This window comes from Physeter macrocephalus, chromosome 11 (genome assembly GCF_002837175.3).
Source record: "Physeter macrocephalus isolate SW-GA chromosome 11, ASM283717v5, whole genome shotgun sequence".
Taxonomy (NCBI): Eukaryota; Metazoa; Chordata; class Mammalia; order Artiodactyla; family Physeteridae; genus Physeter; species Physeter macrocephalus.
Window position 1 is genome coordinate 134,833,397 of NC_041224.1, and position 20,758 is coordinate 134,854,154.

General features: G+C 33.4%; 1 protein-coding gene across 3 annotated transcripts in view; it reads right to left on the minus strand.

Annotated features, from left to right (window-relative positions):
* The window catches only part of ERO1A (endoplasmic reticulum oxidoreductase 1 alpha), a 43,251-nt gene that overhangs the window by 9,732 nt on the left and 12,761 nt on the right, over positions 1-20,758 (minus strand). For 2 of the 3 annotated variants that reach the window (XR_008618664.1, XM_055088432.1), the window contains exons 5-12: positions 13,675-13,751; positions 13,507-13,580; positions 9,620-9,740; positions 7,560-7,606; positions 4,028-4,078; positions 2,007-2,033; positions 1,793-1,885; positions 469-715 (exon numbers count right to left, since the gene is read on the minus strand). Coding sequence is in view for 2 of the 3 variants with exons in the window: in XM_055088432.1 (XP_054944407.1) it covers positions 469-715; positions 1,793-1,885; positions 2,007-2,033; positions 4,028-4,078; positions 7,560-7,606; positions 9,620-9,740; positions 13,507-13,580; positions 13,675-13,751 (737 nt within the window). In the remaining variant the exon portion in view is untranslated. The remainder of the gene's footprint in view (positions 1-468; positions 716-1,792; positions 1,886-2,006; positions 2,034-4,027; positions 4,079-7,559; positions 7,607-9,619; positions 9,741-13,506; positions 13,581-13,674; positions 13,752-20,758) is intronic. The other variant, XM_007119222.4, reaches the window with a different exon arrangement.

The window sequence follows — 20,758 nt, forward strand, 5'->3', positions numbered from 1 at the left end:
AGAGGCCCGCGTACCGCAAAAAAAAAAAAAAAAAAAAAAAAAAAAAGTCCTGCTGATACCACATTTTGCTGGTCACTGATTGAATAATATAAGTAAAATAGAGTAGAACAGATAGTAAAATCAAAATTCTGATGCCCCCAAACAAATTCTTATCCTCAAATATAAAAGCTAACTGTATAATATAGTAGAAGTTATGCCCCAAACCCAACCTGTTCAACTAAATATGAAAATAATGCAAGTATCAAATACCAAGAGAATGGCTCTTAAAACTAAAAATATGTGCCTTTTAGTACATAAGTCAAAATGAAAACAAAACCAAAACTCAGTTCTAAAAGACCTATGAGCAGAATTAGCTTTTAATTATTTTTTAGATAGTTTTCCTTTCTCTAAGTTGAATATTTGAGAATTTAATTTTGGATACCACTTGTCACTCTTCTATTAATGTATAAGTTGTAATACACGATTTACTTGATTTCATGAAGTATTTCCAGAAGTAACATTTTGTTTTCTGCATCTTGAACTTTATTTCCAGTGAAGAGTTGAAAATCCTGGCGCTCAAAGAATGGTACCACTTTAGATAAAGCCCTTAATTCTATTAAGTAGAGAAAATACAAGTTCTTAAGCCTTCGTGGACCTTCTCCTTCAGTTAAAATTCCATCAAATCGCTGCTGAAATTCTGTAATGTTATGTCCCCATATTTTTTCCAACCAGGTATCTGAGAAGAAAGAAGAATTAAATATTAAAAAAACTGCATTTTAGGGCTTCCCTGGTGGCGCAGTGGTTGAGAGTCCGCCTGCCAATGCAGGGGACACGGGTTCATGCCCCGGTCGGGGAAGATCCCACATGCCGCGGAGCGGCTGGGCTCGTGAGCCATGGCCGCTGAGCCTGTGCATCCGGAGCCTGTGCTCCACAACGGGAGAGGCCACAACAGTGAGAGGCCCGCGTACAACCAAAAAAAAACCCCAAAAACTGCATTTTAAAATTAAGTAAGTTTCATTTTACTTATATTAGGTTATTGATGCCTGCAGAAGCTAATTTGATTTTATATTTTAAAATATATAATCAATACAACCATGAAAACTGTTTTACATAATTTAGCCTTTAATAGTTCCATATTAATATTTTATCTTCTAGAAGCCATCCTTAAAAGGAAAATAAACTCAATATTTTACTGAGAAACCAGGACTAATAAAATCAAATTTCTGAATATAAACATATTCATAAAACCAAGATACAGAAGTCAAAAATTACTATCTGACATTAGTAATGAGTTTGAAGCCCTAATTAAAGTTACTATGATTTTGTTTCTAAGAAGTAAAAGATACTTTAATTCTAGAAGAAATATGTTATTGATGAAACTCCAACATGGTCTAATTTTTAAACAGCCTTCATAAAGCATGAAGAGCAGCAGAAAAAATGCTTTTACCTGTTAAACTCCAGGCCTGAAGCTGGCACACAAATATAAGGATTCTGATACAGTAATATCTAATGAAAAACAAACTATGCTCTTGAGAGCTTTTTTAATTCCCACAACAAAAGAACATTTCCAAAGTGACATGTATGATTTTGAGCAGCTTCTTAAAAGAAGGTGAAGAGAGCTAAGAACAGGCTGAACTTTTCCTTATAAGGTCCATGGTTCCCACATTCCTGATTACTACCATTTAAGAATAAATCTTTTACTGCCTAATATTCAATAGGGTCAGTCCTTTCTCATCCAGGTAAATACCAAGAAAATTTTAAGAATACCTGAAAATAAGTGTGGTAAAGTGAATAAAAGTAAAATGTCACGTACCTTGCAGAAGATACCGTGCACTCAAATGCACATTAATGCTTGCATGGAGGCCAGAAATAAGTCTGTAGAATGCTCTTTTTTCTACACAGAGGCCTACAAAAAGTAATTTGGAAATAGAAATTTCATATGTGAAATTTGTAAGGCAGAAAATTAATTTTATGTGCATTTAAAAATGAAAAAAATGATTTAAATTTGCTTTAAAATGTTCAATTACCTTCTAGCCAACTGTAAAAAGTGTTCTCTGAAATAAAAAGAAAAATAAGTCACAAGATTGTAAAAATGCCAAAATGTAAGTTTTTCAAAAGTTTTAAAATACTATAGCAAATTTTTGACAAACAGTGATTCAAAGGTCCAAATTTTGTTTGTAAAGGAAAGAGAGAGGTTCTTGGTACGGATTCACTTTAAGTTCCACTTGGCTGCTCGGTCTTTAGAAGGCTTTAGCATTGCCTTAGGTGGCACCTGCCTCATAACTTTCTGGATAAAATGTTTTATATGAGGTCAAAACACATAATTTAAATAGTAAATCAATACATGGAAAAATACTTAGCCTTAGTAACAATTCATGCTATAAAAATTAAGAACTCATTATACACATTTTAAAATGAGAAAAGTTAAATAAAAGTTATAAAATAGTATTGGAGGTATATTATTTGTGTATAGCTGGTAGGATTATATGCCATTCAATATTTCAAAAGAGCAAGTCAAGGAGATGTTACAAAAACCAAACATCGTTTATATTTTATGACCCAATAAGATCACTGTTCATATACTTAGACTTGACAATTCTGCTTTTAGAATTATGGTCTTAAGAAATCACTCAAAATGGAGGTGGGGGGGTGGATAATCTGCAGAAAGATGATTATGTTATATATAATTTTTAAAACCTTAAATAATCAAAATATACAAGGCCTAAGCTGACATGACAGAATACTATGTACTAGTTAACATGGTTGAATAATATAAAACTATTAAAATGAGAAGAATGTGGAACATGACAATGCATGAAAATGTTTATTTGAAATAATATATAAAAAGGCATAAGAAATAATTATTATAACTATGTGAACATTCTATGTATACATTTACTAGAGATGACAAACATTGTACTATATAGTTCTTTTTACAAAGTTGTTTATAGTAATATTAATAGTGAACAAAACAAGCATAAAAGTAATGGAAGAAATGACAAAGGGAATAAACAATAATTTTATATATTTATAGACTACATAAAAACGTAAAACATCTGTGTGTCAGAAAACTTTATAAACAAAAGCAAAATGTAAACAACAAACCGGGTAAAATGCAAATACAACAAAGGATAATATCCTAAGTATATAAAGAGCTCACAAACTGAATAAAAATGCTAAAGTGCCCATTAAAAATGGGCAAAAAATATGAATAGAGAATTCATAAAGGGAAAATATAAATGGTAGTAACAGTTAAAAATTGTTTAGCCTCACTAACAATAAAATGCAAATTAAGCATATATTGTACAACACAGGGAATGTAGCCAATATTTTTAAATAACTATAAATGGAATATAACCTTTAAAAATTGTGAATCACTATGTTGTACACCTGAAACTTATATAATATTGTACATCAACCATACCTCAATAAAAAAATAAATAAAAATTCAAATTAAAATTATAAAGATACAACTTTAGGGCTTCCCTGGTGGCGCAGTGGTTGCGCGTCCGCCTGCCGATGCAGGGGAACCGGGTTCGCGCCCCGGTCTGGGAGGATCCCACATGCCGCGGAGCGGCTGGGCCCGTGAGCCATGGCCGCTGAGCCTGCGCGTCCGGAGCCTGTGCCCCGCGACGGGAGAGGCCACAGCAGAGGGAGGCCCGCATACCACACAAAAAAAAAAAAAAAAAAAAAAAAAAAAGCAATCTGGTCATATGTATCAAGAGCCTAAAACGTCCTTATCCTTTGATCCAGTAGATCCATTTCTAGAAATCGAGGTTGTTACGGGTGAATGTTTGTGTCCCCCCTAAAATTCATATGTTGAAGCCCTAAACCCTCCCTCTAACCCCCACTGCTCCCCATGTGATGGTATTTGGAGGTGGGGTCTTTGGGAGGTAATTAGACCAAAGTAAGGTCATGAGGGTGGGGTCACCATGATGGAATTAGTGTCTTTATAAGTAGAAGAAGAGACCAGAGCTCTTTCTCTCTCTATCATGTGAGGATACAGTAAGAAGGCCAGCTGTCTGTAAGCCAGGAAGAGGTTCCTCACCATGAACCAGATCTGCTGGCACCTTGATCATGGACTTCCCAGCCTCCAGAACTACGAGAAAATAAATGTCTTTGTTTTAGCCACCTAGTCTATGGTATTTTGTTAGAGCACCCTGAGCTGATGAGGACATAGGGTAAGGCAGCAAGTAGACATGGTAATGATAATATATAAAACTATAAATATATCTATTATAAAAATATAAACATGTAAATGTTTATATTTTTATAACTAAACTCCAGGGTCTGTGCTTTAGTTACAAATCATAAGATTTTAGCTGAGTTGCTAAACCTTTCTGGGACTCATTTTCCACCTCTATAAAATGGAGATAAAAATAATACCTCCTAGGATTGTTGGAAGGATTAAATAAACTCATATTTGTAAATTGCTTTGAAAAGTACTAGCATATCATTATCAATTATTTTGGGGTTGTGGGATTACAAGTGATTTGTTTCCTTACTGGGAACCTCTAGGTTTTGGGGTTGTTTCTTTCAAGTTTTGGACCATGAATTGAGGGGAGCAGGAGTGTGACATTGCTTGGGACCTAGCCTTCTAAAGAAATTTTCAGTTCAGTTTTATAATCCTGAAGTAGATATTCTCTGAATGTGATCCGGTTAGATAATCACCTACTATATCAGCTTTCATATTTGACTAAAATGAATGCTTATAAATATACTCATAAATAAGATATTTTCTCTAAGGACAGCCTCTACAGGTTAACAATCTTTTCTCTGATATTGAGAGACAGGTTGAGATCTTCAAATAGTAACAAAAATCATTTCAATCTCACTCATAAAGCAAAAACATTCTCAAAAAGACAGAGTAAACCTAAAATACGTTAAAACTTTTAGCTTTACGATTAACTTAAAGAGCTGGCAATGATACCTAAACCCAAGAGTCACCACAAGCTTGGAAGACGGTAGCTCAACACTCTGATCATGTCTAGAACCTTCCTATATGAGATCTAGCAGATAATAGAGTTCAACCAGTAAAGGAGAAGTTTTCCCTGACAGGCTGGGGAAATGCCTACCTTTCACATGCAATAGGTAAAATGTACCAGTGAATTATCAGAGGCTGAGGCAGGCTGTCTCTACTGCCTGATCCCAGGCACAAAGAGTCACATTTCCCTTAACCTATGCTGTCACCTCTAGAATTTCAGGTAAAGAAATAAAAATTAACTTTTTCTTTGTCTCACGTGCGGGAAGAAAAAAGCAAGTTTGCCCAAAAAACATCTGAATGTATAAGCAAATTCATATATGTGATGTATGATAAAGACATTATACTTACCTTCACTTTTCCCTGAAAAAAGAAAACAAAATGCTTATTATTAAAAACTCCTTCCAGATGCTCCTTTTAAACTGCTACACTTCCACAAAAATAAGACTTAGTAGAGGTTACTTTAAGTTCATCAGTTCACCCACGTAAATAAAATCTTAGAGTGAGATGTGCCTGTGACTGCAACTCTTTCTGGTGATGAAAAGAATTATGCCCGATTTGACTAAACGGTTTCATCTCCAAGAGCCTGGATAAAGAGTATTTTCAGCTTGTCCAAGATTTAATATGGGCTGACAGGAAAGAAAAATCTAATCTATCATCTGAGAGTACTCTTAAATATCTTAAGGACTCACAGTTATTTGGCTGTCAGAGTCTTTTTTACTTATATATTTGTTCTACAGCTATAACACAGTTTCTGCTAAAGATGTGTGTTATTGCTTCCAAACTCCCAGGACTGACATTATAAAATTTTACCTTATTCAGGAATATTTTTAAAGACTATTTGTAAGATTCAAATTATGCACAATTCAGCAGTTTGTATGCAACTGCTCATTAACTATTGAAAAACTGTCTTCATTTTGCCACTTTTATTTAATGCCATTGTTTATTAAAGTACCATATGCTCATTGCAAATATATGTTAAAAAAAAGAAGACAAAATAAAATAAAAAATATCATCCATAACTCCCTCTGGTCAAAGATAAATACCATTTACATTTTGGTAAATGTCTTTTTTCTTTGTGTACAGGATATTTAGATATTATATCAATTATGTTTTTTAAAAATATATATTATACATACTGTTTGATACCTGCTTCTTCTCCTAAATGTGCTATTGATCACCACTGATATAAATGAATATAAATTTTCAGCAACATTTAGAATGGCTATATTCTACTATATGAATACACCATAATTCATTTAACTAGTTCCCTAACGATAAACATTGAAATTGTTCCCATTTATCTTTAAAATAAGTGAGGGTGGTTAATTAACTTATCAGATCATAATGTGAGTTCATAGTGAAGATCATCTCTTGCCTGGGAATTTGCATTTCATCTGATAGTAAATCAATAGTTTCCACTGAGTACCATATGTGACTCCATATAAATCCAAAAGCCTTGTTTAAAGATGCTCTTTCATTTCTAAGAATGACTAGTCTGCCAACATTTAGGGAATGTTGCAATCTCACTGCCTTCCAGGAGGAAATTCATGTTTACTGACTATGAGATCAGCAGCTTTTCACATAAATTTAAAAAATGAAAACCATTCCACATTTGCTAAAAGTACATCAAAGATTTCATCAGTAAGCGCATATTCAGAGAACAGGGATATATATTTCCTAAGGAAAAAGCCTGAAATCATACACTTGAAATGGTTTATTCAACAAACTGTTCTATAATAGACTGGGTAGGGTTTGTGAGTTTCAATTTTACATCCCCTCTGCACCTGTACAGTGCCTAGCACATAGTAAATGGTGGGTAATCATTTGTTGGAGGAACAAGTGATTTTCACTACTGTAGACAAGACCATTAAATGAGGAGGGTGAATTTTCATTGATCATTTATCTAACAAACTATTCCATCTGTTATGTTCCAGACTCTGTATTAAGGGATGAAATCAATAAATGCTGCCCATATGTCCAAAGTACCAGGGTAGATCAATAGATATATAAATAATAGTAAAATAATGTTAGCAAGTGGAAAGAGCTGTAAGAGGAACAAAACAATACGTAAGATCACTTTATGAGGAGAGAGAGATTACTTCCAGATAAGAGGATCAGGGAAATTTGGGCAGGGAAGGCAGCATTTAAGCCAAACCCTGAGTGTAAGTAGAAAATGAAAAATGTTAATGAGATATAAAGTCATGTGAATTTGAAATCAGACTCCCAATATATACAACAATTTCAAGTTTTAGGAAAGAGGTGAGGCAGAAGTTTTTTGGATATTCATTCAACTAAAAGATGAGTACAAATAGTAGAAAGCCTGAACACACACATTCTGCAAAAATGCATAAAAGAATAAATGTATAACTTAAACTTAATCCTATGATAGTCTAACACAATGAACTTCATTACAAAAATACTCCTTACTGAAGTGTAAATATTTTCAACACCAATTTCTCTGCAAGAATGAGACATAACTTCGATGAAAACAAGAATATGTGATCTCAACTGCTCTTGCCAACCCTTATCTTGCCTCCTCCTTCCTTCTAACCAAAGTGCACTGGCTGAAAAATAACAGTGCAAATAAATAACTCACCGTGACCAGAAGCCAAAGGATTTAAAGGTCTTTTAATTGTCTGTGGCCTACAAACAAAAGAATTAAAGTATAAAGTATAAAATATAAATATGTTACCCATCATGTTATAATTAAGTAAAAGTGAAATTATCTCAGAAAGTTTTTTAATGACTATATCCAAAATACAATTGTTTTACTGACCTTATAAAATATTTATTTTCTCTAACTGCTTTAAGGGAGGGTGGTTATTTGTTTTAGTGATAATAGTTTCTGATCTTTTCCCATTGTAGCAACCAGAAAGTCATTTCCTAATCACTTCTTCAAACAAAGGAAGAAAAAAATACCAGTCAAGCTTTTCTCCTAGAGTTACTAATATGTTTATATATACATCATATATGTGTGTGTCACAAAATACACTCCTACTTGAAAAACAAACAAGCAAAAAATGTAAATATCCAACACAAGCAAGCACTAAAATAAAAAAGGGAAAAAACAGTGTGGGTAGATTATTTTCCACTTTGGTAATTTTAAGTACATCAGTTTGCCCTGAGGCCATCAAGTTTGTTATGATTTCAATAATAGGTAGTTTTTAACAAGAAAAAAAAGAGAGAGTTAGTATGTCACTAAAGTGTTTTTAAATCTCAAAATAAATATTGTATCTTTAGTAGAGTGTAGGGATTGTTTTAATGTCCTTTTATCTATTTTACAAATTTGCACAGCTTGAGACATTTTGAGAACAGAACATGTAAGTTGTATTTTAACATTCTCAATTTAGTGCCTCATACATTGTTTATATTTTAGAAATATTATGGGGACCATGATATAAACTAGTTAGAAAATAACTACAAAACTTATACAAAAATCTAACAAATGCTTTAGTTAGACTTTATTTTAGTTCACATCAAAAAAAAATTAAGGCAAAAAACCTTTAAAGTAAGTCAATAAACTCAGTAAACCAAACAGTCCTAGTAATAGTCAAGAGAATTTAAATGAAACACATGGCAGAAATGAGTAAATAATGAAAACTCTCCACTTCCCAAACTGTAGAAATTCTGCAAGTCAAAAAAAGAAACTGCTGATCTCTTATGCGTATATTTGACATAAAAAGTGAAATGTATTTTTGCCACATTTGGGAAGTCCAGAAATCTTCCCAGAACTATCCCCATCTCTGAGATAGCGTAACGCTTGTGTGCACACAGGCATGCACAAATACACACATCCCTTCCAAAAACCAATACATACATTTTTCACAACCTAGAGGCTTACAAGTGGACAAACTTGAAGCATGTCTCAGTCTCTCAATGATCAAACTGACAGCTTCCATTGTAGTGGGTAACAGTACAAAGGGGGTTCTTCCACTTACTAGATCTTTGACACAAATCACTTAACCTTTCCAACTCTCAGTTTCTCCATCTATAAACAGTGATGACTACAACACAGGGTTATTACAAGGACTAAAGGAGAAAATGTATGTAACATGCTTAGCACAATACCTGGCACACCGTGAGTGCTCAAATGTTACTAATTATAATTAATCTCTGAAAAGAATTTAACTTTAAAGCAGGTAAAATAACTATAGCCACAAAAAGAGGAGTATAGAGCACCAAAAAGGGAATTAGGAATTATACATCCTAATCTATTCTAATCTATCCTAATCTATTCCCTGCCACTAACTATATGATCTCTCTGGCTCTAGGTTACCTCATCTATAAAATGAGATTCTAGTACAGCAGAAACTAACAGAACATTGTAAAGCAACTATACTCCAATAAAAATTAATTTTAAAAATTAGATTCTATAATTCACTTAAGGAACATTTGTGAAATGCCTACAATATTCCCATAAAAGTCTAACACTGTTCTAAGTCTTTTAAAGAACAAAGAATTATTTGTTGAAACGCATGTCCACATGTTTCCCCAGAGGGGAACTGGATTAATGAACAAGTACGTTTCCATGTCCAAATACATCCTTTAATAAGGTGAATTTGATTTGTTCTTTTAAATCATTGTGATTTTGTTTATTTGTTTATAAAGAGAAATGAACACATCTTTCAGGAATTTCGAAATGAAAATGACACGTACTTAAAACAGTTTTCTTCATAGATGACATTCCATATCTTCCAAGCATCTGGTCCCTTGTAACCCGTGTAGCGCTCAGGATTAAGGAGCAAATCGACATATTCAGCATCAGGAGACTGTATGTCTGTAAAATAAAATGTTTTAATAATCCTCCTTCTTTTCAGTAACCTTAAAAAGCTAATATGACCAGACTGTATTCCATCTATTCTAAGGCACCACAAATGTAACAATGCATCTAGGATTTAAAAACACCTTTTTAGGAGAAATCCTAAAAAGAAGAGAAAAGAAGGAACAAACACAGCCACATTAAATTACACACTGTTTACAAAAGCATCTTGGTTTTAGAAATGGTAAAAAAAAAATAGGAATATGTGAATTTTAGAATTGAAGGAACATAGTAATTCAATTCTTATAAGCTATCCAGGCAAAGAATATACCATACATTTCTCATCACATTAACCACAAGCAGTTCGTCAGTAACTAAGGTAAATGTAGACATATTAGTACCATACAGTTTGCTACCAAATACTTCCTTCTTACATGACCACCATCAGGATCCACTACAAAGCTGTCCCAAAGGTATAATCCTAAATATTCAAAAACTTATAAGCAGGATGATATTTGTATCAGCATTATTTATAAAAGGGAAAATCAGAAGCAACCTAAATGTCCAACAGAGCAGAGCACAGTCTCTGGAGCGAGAGTGCCTGGGTTAGAATCCAGGACGCACTACTTATTCACTTTGGAACCCTGGTCAAGTTATGTAAATTCTCTATGCCTTGGTGCCCTCATTTGTAAAATGGAGATAATACTCATAGCATTACTGTGAGACATAAAGAAGTTTATATGTGCAGAGTGCTTAGAACAACATTAAGAGTATAATAAATATTAACTATGGCATTGGTATTATGATATATCTTAATAGACCATTTTACAGTCAACAGAACTGTTAAGTACAAAGGCTGTCTAATAAAATGAAAAGATAAGCATTATAGAAAAGTTAATTACAGAGATATATGGAAAACATACCAAAATTGGTGGGATATTGGTTTCTCATACGTTCTATAAATTTGTATAATGTGTTATAACTTTAAAATAAAACCAAAAAAATATGGCCCCTGGTCCTCAGTGGCTTTGGGGAATTAGTTAATAACACAGTAATACCGGACTCATCGATAAAGCTTAACAGTATGAACCAACAAAGAATGAGGAAGTGAGTGAAAATGGCCTCAAAGCAACCAAAGTAGATGACAAAAATCTGAGCAGAAAGATGCTTACACGAGACTCCATCAAGCTCTCTACAGTACCTACTTCTCATTTAAAAAACAAAGATAAAACTATGCTTGGTTATTTTTATCCCAATTCACAGTTCATTAGAGTCATAAATTAGGGGAAAATTTGCTTCTAGAAACAGCCCAGTGACAGCACCTAGAAATAACTGAGAGTCCAAGGCAGAAGTAGCAATTAAAATAACTAGAAGAAGTAAAAATAAAAATTTAAAAAACAAATCTACATGGAATCACCTAGTTCAGGAACAGATATCTCTGTTCATCTCAATTAATACTATAGGTATTACCTCAGTATAGCAAACTATAATAAATTCATAAAAAATAACTCTGACTCTTAAAAAATATATATAAATAACACTCAGCATCTAGTACTTTAAGACAGAAAACTAATCACCAAGGAATGATTAAATTTTTAATATCTTGCCTCGTTAGAGATAAATATTACTTGACATAATTTTACTTACAACAAATACTTCCTCACTCCCAACTTTACTAAAAAAAAGGTTACTATAACCTTATTTTGCCAGATAACAAAAGCTCAAATTTCTAATTAGGATTTACAAAATACCTTCTATCCTCTACCTACCATTTACATACATTATTTATTCCTTATAAAGCTGTCCTTTTTTTTTTAAATATTTACCCTCCTTTAACAGAAGAAACAAATATAAATGGACAAGTTATTCACCCAAGATAACAGAACTCCACCATATAAGGAGTGACTTATTGATTTGTGACACAAATGTAAGCATGTAGTCTTAAAAGGATACTTTGGTTAAAGTATTACCATTCTTTCTCTAACACTGCAGGCCTAAAAAAATTATGCTGCATGTTATAAGTTGAATTTTATCTCACATAGCAATGTTTAAGCCAAAGAATCCTTGCAGAAAAGACGGCAAAGTTAGGGTTGGGAGAGCATTTTATCCCCCTTTCTTTACTGGCCTAAAGCTAGATATAAGTCTACAGTTCTTTACCCAACACCCTTGGGGCCAAATGTATTTTGGAAATCAGAACTTTTCAGATTTTAGAAAGGTAATACCGTACATACAACATATGTTCAATATTATTCTAGCAGGGACTGGGACAGCAACCTTTAATCAAACACATAAAAACATGAATATAAACATACAGTAAAAACATGAATATTCACACTGAATGAATCTGTACTAAATTTAAGGAGAAAAATGTTCATTTTTCAAAGTTTTCAGATTTGGGAATTAGGAATAAAGGATTATAGATATGTATCTGCCAAAATATGGTCATGGTTTTTATTAAAGAAAGCATATGTATCTTTTTTTTTCCAAAATGAAGCCACAAATAAAAAAATAAGTACTTTCCCTTTTTCTTCCCTCTTTTTTTGGGGGGGAAGGCGTGTTGCAAGATTCATCTTTTGCTTATAATTAAAATGATCTATATCATTCTTTTCACTGATTTTTTAGAAGATCATTAATCTGTTCCAAAAGAACCAAAGAAGGATACAAAAACTCGATTTGGTTTAATTTTGTTTAGCCAATTAAAAGGCTAACAAACTTACAAAAAAGGAGATATTAAAAAAAAGGAAGACTAGGAGAATCTATAAATCTAAATAAATAAATCCATAAATCAAATGGTTCTAATGGGTTCTAGGGCTCCTAGATTTTAATCATACCAGAGCTCTGGCTTAGTTTTAGATGTCACAGACATAACTCATGGTTCGTTTTTCTCTTTTCCAAAAATAACACAGACCATCATTACGGAAAATATTTAACAATCCAAGGCCAATATATCAAAGCAGGTTTTTGCAATCTCTACCTTTTATCTATTTATGCAAAATACCTGTATATATCACAAAAATTATATATATTACTAAGTACACAGAACTGCAAAACTCAGGAGGTAAATTTTTCCTTTCCAGAAACTGGGTTTTCTTTTTAAATCGTTTTATTGTGGTAAAATATATATAATATGAAATTTGCCATTTTAACCATGTTTAAGAGCACAATTCAATGGCATTAATTTTATACATTCACAATGTTATGCAACCATCATCTCTGTTTCCAAACTTTTCTATGACCTCAAACAGAAACTCTGTAACCATTAAGCAGTAACTCCCCATTCTCCCCTCCCCCTAACTCCTGGTAACCTCAAATCTACTTACTGCCTCTATCAATTTGCCTACTCTCTATATATATAAGTGGAATCATACAATATTTGTCCTTTTGTGTCTGGCCTATTTCATTTATCTTAATGTTTTCAGTGTTTATCCATATTGCAGCATGTATCAGAACTTCATTTCTTTTTATGGATGAATAGTATTTCATTGTACCTGTATACCACACTTTGTTCATACATTCATCTGCTGATGGACACTTGGGTTGTTTCCACCTTTTGGCTGTTGTGAATAATGCTGCTGTGAACATGGGTGTACAAGTATCTGCTTCCCTGTCTTCAATATTTTTGGGTATATGCTGAGGAGTTGAACCGTTAAGTCATATGGTAATTCTGTGTTTAGCTTTTTGAGGAACTGCCAAACTGTTAGAAATAATTTTTTAAATTATTTTAAAAGAATTTCTTTTCCTTAGGCACAATCTTAATATGCATAGTATAAAAAAAATTTTATACCATCAGCTTCACAGAAGTTGTCTGAGGAATCATCATGCTTGGTCCACTGAAGAACAGCCTTCTGTGTTTCTTCACTTTAAACAAAGAAAAGAAATACAGGTATTCTTTTTCTTAAGTTAACATTTCACATGAAAAAGCATAAAATACTACTGCAAAAAAACCCCAAACCTTAGAGATTCATCCACAGCTCCAAGTCGTTCGGCTTGCTCACATTCTTCAATGAGATTATTGGCTTCTTCAGAATACTAAAACAAAAGGGAAATAAACTGATTGCATTTTTAAAACTTTTAAAAAAGAATTTCAAAGGAATTTGGGGTTCTTTTATACCTAGCACCAACCCCCTGGCTTCAAAACTTAAAAAAAAATTAGCCCCACATTCCTCCTGAAGCTAAAAAATAAAAGTCTTTGCCCTTTGTCTTGTTGGCGAACATGATTATGTTCACAAAATAAAGAATAGTTTATAGTCTGATAACTCATTATCAAAATGTCCATTAAGAAAATCTTTGAGGTTAAAGAAATCACTTGGCAAGGAGTCATGGAGCAATGTCCCACTTTCCTAATGACCTGTCAGCATCAGTTTTCTCTTCCATAAAATAAGTGGTTGGGCTAGATCTTGTGTGTCTACGATCCATTTCAGCTCTAAATGCCATGATTCTAAAAATGCCCTGGAGTCTACCAAATCTTATAAAAAGTATTCCAATATCTTTAGGTGCTTAAAATATATTCTTTAACAACCATATTTCTTCTCAATGTCTAAATCACTATATATATTCTGCTAGCTGTGTACATGGCACAGGGGAAGTGAGTGTGGATCATGAGATTTCACAACACACCAGTCATAGCCACCATACAACTAAAGGACAACATTGGAAGCAGGAGGCCACAAATTCAATCACTCAATAAATATTAACTGAGTGCCTATTATGTCCTTATTGTTAGGATGACCACACAAATGACTGTCCAGACTAGGACTCTTTTGAGGATAAAAGGGAACACTAAAATAAGAAATGACACAATTTTCTGAAACGCTTATGTATTGAATTACAACGTTGTTTCATTACATTGGTCGACCTAAAGACAGTTCAATTCAAAAACTACTTTCAAAAATGAAATTCTTTTATACATAATTAAGTATTAATGCATAAAGGGATATGATATATTCAGCCTACTCTCAAATGGTTCAGAAAACAATAAGAATATATACAAAAAGCATGCTAAAACAAATGAGGCAAAATATTAAAAATTAGTGAATGTTTATAAAAAGTATATAAAATGCCTTTATATTAATATTGCTACTTTTCTATAAGTTAGATATTATTTCAAAATAAAAAGTTAAAAATACTTATCAAAAAGTAAACAAAATTGTTCAAAAGATAACATATACCTATGTATTTTAATATACCATGTATATTTAAAACAAAAATTTTTTAACTTTATTATAATTACCTGAATATTAAAACATAAGTTAAACAAAATAACTTTTCTTAGTTCCTACTTAATAATTTAATCAGCTTTGTAAGTCACATCTGTCTCAAAACTATGTCATTGGCATTTTTTCTGAAGAAAAATAATTTTTCCAATATGCTTATTATTTTCAATGTTTCATAAAATTGCCCAAATCGTCTTCAAAGTTAATTTTAAGGTTAATTTGAAATCATCCATACCTTCAACTGACTCTTCCCTGCAGATATAATTTTTAATTGGGAAAATATTATCTCTACAGGTAAATATATGAAAATGTTTTAGCCCACATATTTTCGCAGTTCTATTCTTTGCCTCTAAAGTAAATTTCTTCAGTAAATATTCTAAGACAAAACTCATTAAATAAGTTGTCTTTATTTTTTTAATTATTTTAAATGTTTTGCCAAATAGAGATGCTATGAAATTGTAAGTCTTCTTAATTTCATTCCATTTCAGGTCAGAATATAAATTTATCCAGCTAAAAGCAAGAGTTCATCAAGAGGAGACTCTTCCCACAAGGGGAGATTCTCCAAAATACAATTATAAAATTTCAGAATTTAATCTATTATACCATTTGAGCTTTCCTCACTTAATGTGTACAACTCCTCCCTTGTTTTCGTAGGAATAAATATTTAAGGTCTTTGTTTACAAGCTTTGTTATAATAAGTGCAACTTGCTAAACCTTCAAAAGCTGAAATTTGTTTTGTTCTTTTCTTTAAGCATTCCACTAATTCATACTTTGAATGATTTTCTACTGATTTTGAAAATGCAACCAACATTTAGAGGGCTCATTTATTAAAAATCAATCAACACCAGTGAAGGACTCTTGGGTTGTTTTACAAAATAGTTCTTCAAAGGCTCAAACATTTATAAAATTGGATTGATGATGGACAGCAAAGAAAGTCCTACTGCCATGCTAAAGTAATATTTTCTTCAGCATCATCTTCATTTCAAAACTTTAGAGTCATTACTTAGTGTATATATAAAAACAAAAACCTACATATTTTGACAGTTACCCCTTCTATCTTAAGTGGTAACATATCACAGCATGTTTGGATGCAATTATGAATTATGTATGTACCTCAACCAATTACAAATTCATTTCTGCTCCACAGATTTCTTGATTTAGTAAGGACATTGTTTTTACCAGGACATTGTTTTTATCAAAATCTGTAGGTGTATTATCACCACAAAACAAACGCTTTGTCTTCAATTTTGAACTTTAAATGAATTTATACTAACATTCAGTGACAAATGTTTTCCTTCAACAGAATGAACTTCCAAAAGTTTTACTCTGAGTCCATCAACTGAATGAAGAAATCAAACTATTTTTGGAATTAAATGATTTTCTATTGTTAACAGCTGATAATGGCATCATCTAATTACGTGCAAAGCTCTGCACTGGAGCCAACACATTAATAGCTATGACTTCACTCTGTATGAATAAGAAAACACGGAATCAAAAATGAGCAAAATTAGTTTAGATCTAAGGTGGAAAAAGTGCAGAACAGTGGTTGCCTCTGGGGAAGGAGTATGGATTGACTGGGACAGAGGATGAAGCAACTTTCTAGGGTAACAGTAACGTTCTATATTGAAACAGAAGCCTAAGTTACAGAGGCGTATACATTTAACAAATGCACACTTAAGATTTGTGCACTTCATTGTATATTAATTTTATGAAACATACACGTAAGCAAATATTGGACTCTACTTAATGATATACTTCCAGTTATGTATATATCTAGTTAATGACATATAGTGAGGGCAATGTGTACTGATGCTCACAATTTATTTGAAATGAATCAAAAAAATAAGATGGTTTAATGGATGGCTAGAAGGATCGACAGATGGACAGATATGTGGTAAAGTGAGTTTATGAAAATGTTAATGGAAGAATCTAGGTGATTAGTATAAGAGAATTCTCAGGAAAATTCCTTCAACTTTGCTGTATGCGTGAAAATTTTCATAATAAAATATCAGAAAAATTTAATTTAGAACAGTTATTTAGTCTAAATGAAAAATCACATATCCCAGAATGATATGTAAGTGCACTGTATCCAGCTACACGTGTCAAATTGTTGTCTTAAACACAGTCTTCTTAAAACAAACACTAACTTACAAAGTAGATGCTAAGGCTGTGTCAGCAGATCTGTGTGTTTGGATTTTCATATGATCAGTGATACTTCCATGGCCCTTATGGATAGTAAACAATGACCTTTGTGCAAGTTATATGTCATCATCAACTGTTCTAAGAAATGGAAATTCAGTACTTCATTTTTCACTAAACATGTACTTCCTTTTTCCTCTTTTAGTTATTTCAGGCAAAAGGATTCATTGTAAAATTTTAAAAGTAGTAATAAGTGGTTGATTTGCACTATGCAATAAAGGATAAGGCCACTATAACGGACTACTCTCTGTATGCAGGATTGCTCATCCTCTGTTTCCCATACATGTTTCTCATAAGCCTAACCTATAATTTCCCAGGTTTTTCACTGACCAGTCAAATGGCAGCTTGGCAGCTTAAGATATATCACAGGTATGACACATACCACAGTACAAATGGCTGCTAATTCCAAAAGACCAGCAGCACAGCAGTGGCCAATGCTTCTCGCCCCGCTTGCCAAGACTTTAAGGACACAGGGAAGGGGAAGGGGAAGCTAGGATGAAGTGAGAGAGTGGCATGGACTTATATATACTACCAAATGTAAAATAGATAGCTAGTGGGAAGCAGCCGCATAGCACAGAGAGATCAGCTCGGTGCTTTGTGACCACCTAGAAGGGTGGGATAAGGAGGGTGGGAGGGAGATGCAAGAGGGAGGGGATATGGGGATATATGTATACGTATAGCTGACTCACTTTGTTATACAGCAGAAACACATCATTGTAAAGCAATTATACTCCAATAAAGATGTTAAAAAAAAAGACTGTAAGGAGTTAGCTGTCTGCAGCCATTTGTGACTGACTGAAATTATTTTATCAGTAGTCACCTAGAATATTGTCTTTGAAAGAAAGGTTTAGTTTCCTTACATCTAGAAAAGGTCAGGAGAAGAAGGCCAAGTTATTATTGGTCATCTTTGTGTTGAAGTAAGAAGTCTTTAGTGTACATACATCTGAAATATTATATAAGAGAGAAGACAACAGAGGAAGCTAGAAATACAAAGCATTTGGTCAACCAAATCTATCCTAACTTATTTTAATGCAACTGTTAATATTTTATTTAAAAAATTTAAAACTCGAGACAAATAATAAATCAGACAGGATGCCAGAACAACAAGCATAAACTGGTTCTGTCCCAGGCAAACCTTGGCATATGGTCACTTTATTTGCTCTTGTTACTAAATAAGGGCTTTGGATTTTACTCCAAGGGAGATGGGAAACTTTAAACAGAGGAGAGATACAATCTGATTTCTTTGTTAAAAAAAAAAAAAATCACTCTGGGGCTTCGCTGGTGGCACAGTGGTTAAGAATCGGCCTGCCAATGCAGGGGACAAGGGTTCGAGCCCTGGTCTGGGAAGATCCCACATGCTGCGGAGCAGCTAAGCCCGTGCGCCCCAACTACTGAGCCTGCGCTCTAGAGCCCACGAGCCACAACTACGGAAGCCCGCGCACCCTAGAGCCCGTGCTCCTCAACAAGAGAAGCCACCGCAATGAGAAGCCCGTGCACCACAACGAAGAGTAGCCCCCGCTCGCTGCAATTAGACAGAGCCCAAGGGCGGCAATGAAGAACAAACACAGCCAAAAATAAATAAATAAATAAATAAATTTATTGAAAAAAATCACTCTGGCTGCTGTCTTTAGAACAGACTAATATAGAGAGCATGGTTAGAAGTAGGAAGACCTTTTAAGAGGCTACTGCCATAATCCAGACAAAAAGTGCTAATGACTTGAAATACAGCAGTAGCAATAAAGATTGTAAGATTCTGGGTGTATTTTAAAACCCTGTAATTAAAAATTGAATTTGTTCACCAAAAAGGCCTCGAAACAATGACAACCCAGTAAGAATTAGCACCGCAATGGCTCAGGTTATGACCACTAAACACCATTTCTCACTAAAAGAGCTAAGCGTTCCTTAGAAAAGTGGTTAATTCCAAGACTGAAGCACGAAAGGTACAAACTAAGCCTAGGACATCTTTTCATAATGGAAAGCAAAAAATCTACTAAGACTACTGGGATCATCTCAAAAGGCAACAATTCCTAACTTGAAGGAGCTTCTCATGGCCAAAGATGGAACTCAAGCATTGAAACAAATAATGACTAAATGACTAGAGAAGATTCCAATACATTAAATATGTCAAAACTTAAGTTCATATTAATACTTAAAAATAAAAACCTTACTGGGCAACTTTAGAGGGTGCTGGGGCATCAACTCATAATTATTCTGAAAACTGGTAAACAAAGGAAAAGAATGAAGCATTTATTCTATGTGTTCTATACAAACTGTATTTCAAGGCATCCAAAGAGTTGACAAGAAAAGGTCTTTATACAATAATAATGGATAGTTAGTATAGAAAAAATGATAAAATTAGAATATCAATATTTTCAAACCCCTAATAACGCAACTAGGTAATAATCATCAAGGCTGCTAAAACCTTAAGGTAAAAAGCTAGTAGGGAACATTATAATGGACGTATAATGACCCAAATGATCAATCTTAACATCATGAAAAAAAAGAGGAAACCAGACATTATGTGATGCAACTGTAAGTACACAGCAACTCTAATGAATATATATCAAAAAATTAATCTGAATCTGATAAGCCTTAATATCTAACTACAGGACACCACATGCAAAAGAATGAAACTAACCCCTTTTTTACCCCATGTGCAAAAATCAACTCAAAATGGATTAAAGGCTTAAACGTAAGACCTGAACCCATAAGAAAACAAAAAGGGTAAGCTCCTTGGTACCAGACTTAGCAAAGGTATTTTGGATTTGACACCAAAAGCAAAGGCAACAAAAGCAAAAATAAACAAATTGGGAATACGTCAAACTAAAAACCTTCCGCACGGCAAAGGAAAGCAGTAACAAAATGAAAGGGCAGCCTACAGAATGGGAGAAAAATATGCAGATCAGTAATCTGGTAAGAGGTTAATATCCAAAATATATTAAAGAACTCACACAACTTAATGGCAAAAAATCAAACAATTCAATTAAAAACTGGGCAGAGGAACTGAAAAGACATTTTTACAAAGAACACATACAAATGAGGTACCTGAAAAGGTGCTCAGCATCACTAATCATTAGGGAAATGCAAATCAAAACCATGAGACATCACATCACACCTGTTAGAATGGCCATCACCAAAAAGACAAGAGATAACCAGCATTGTCAGGGATGAAGAGAAAAGGGAACTATTGTGCATTGTTGGTGGGAATGTAAATTGGTGCAACCACTATGAAAAACAGTATAGAGGTTTCTCAAAAAATTAAAAATGGAACTACCAAATGCCCGAGCAATCCCATTTCTGGGTATATATCCCAAGGAAATGAAAACAGGATATCAAAGAGATATCTGCACTCCCATGTTCATTGCAGCATTATTCACAGTAGTTAAGATATGTAAACAATCTGTCTGTCAATGGTTGAATGTAAAAAGAAGATGTGAGATATATATATGATGAAATATTATTCGGCCATGAGAAGGAAGGGAATCCTGCCATTTGCTACAACATGGATGGGCCTTGAGGGCACTGTGCTAAATGAAATAAGCCAGACAGAGAAAGACAAATACTGCATGGTATCACTTATATGTAGAAACAAACAAAAAAAAAGGTCAAACTCATAGAAACAGA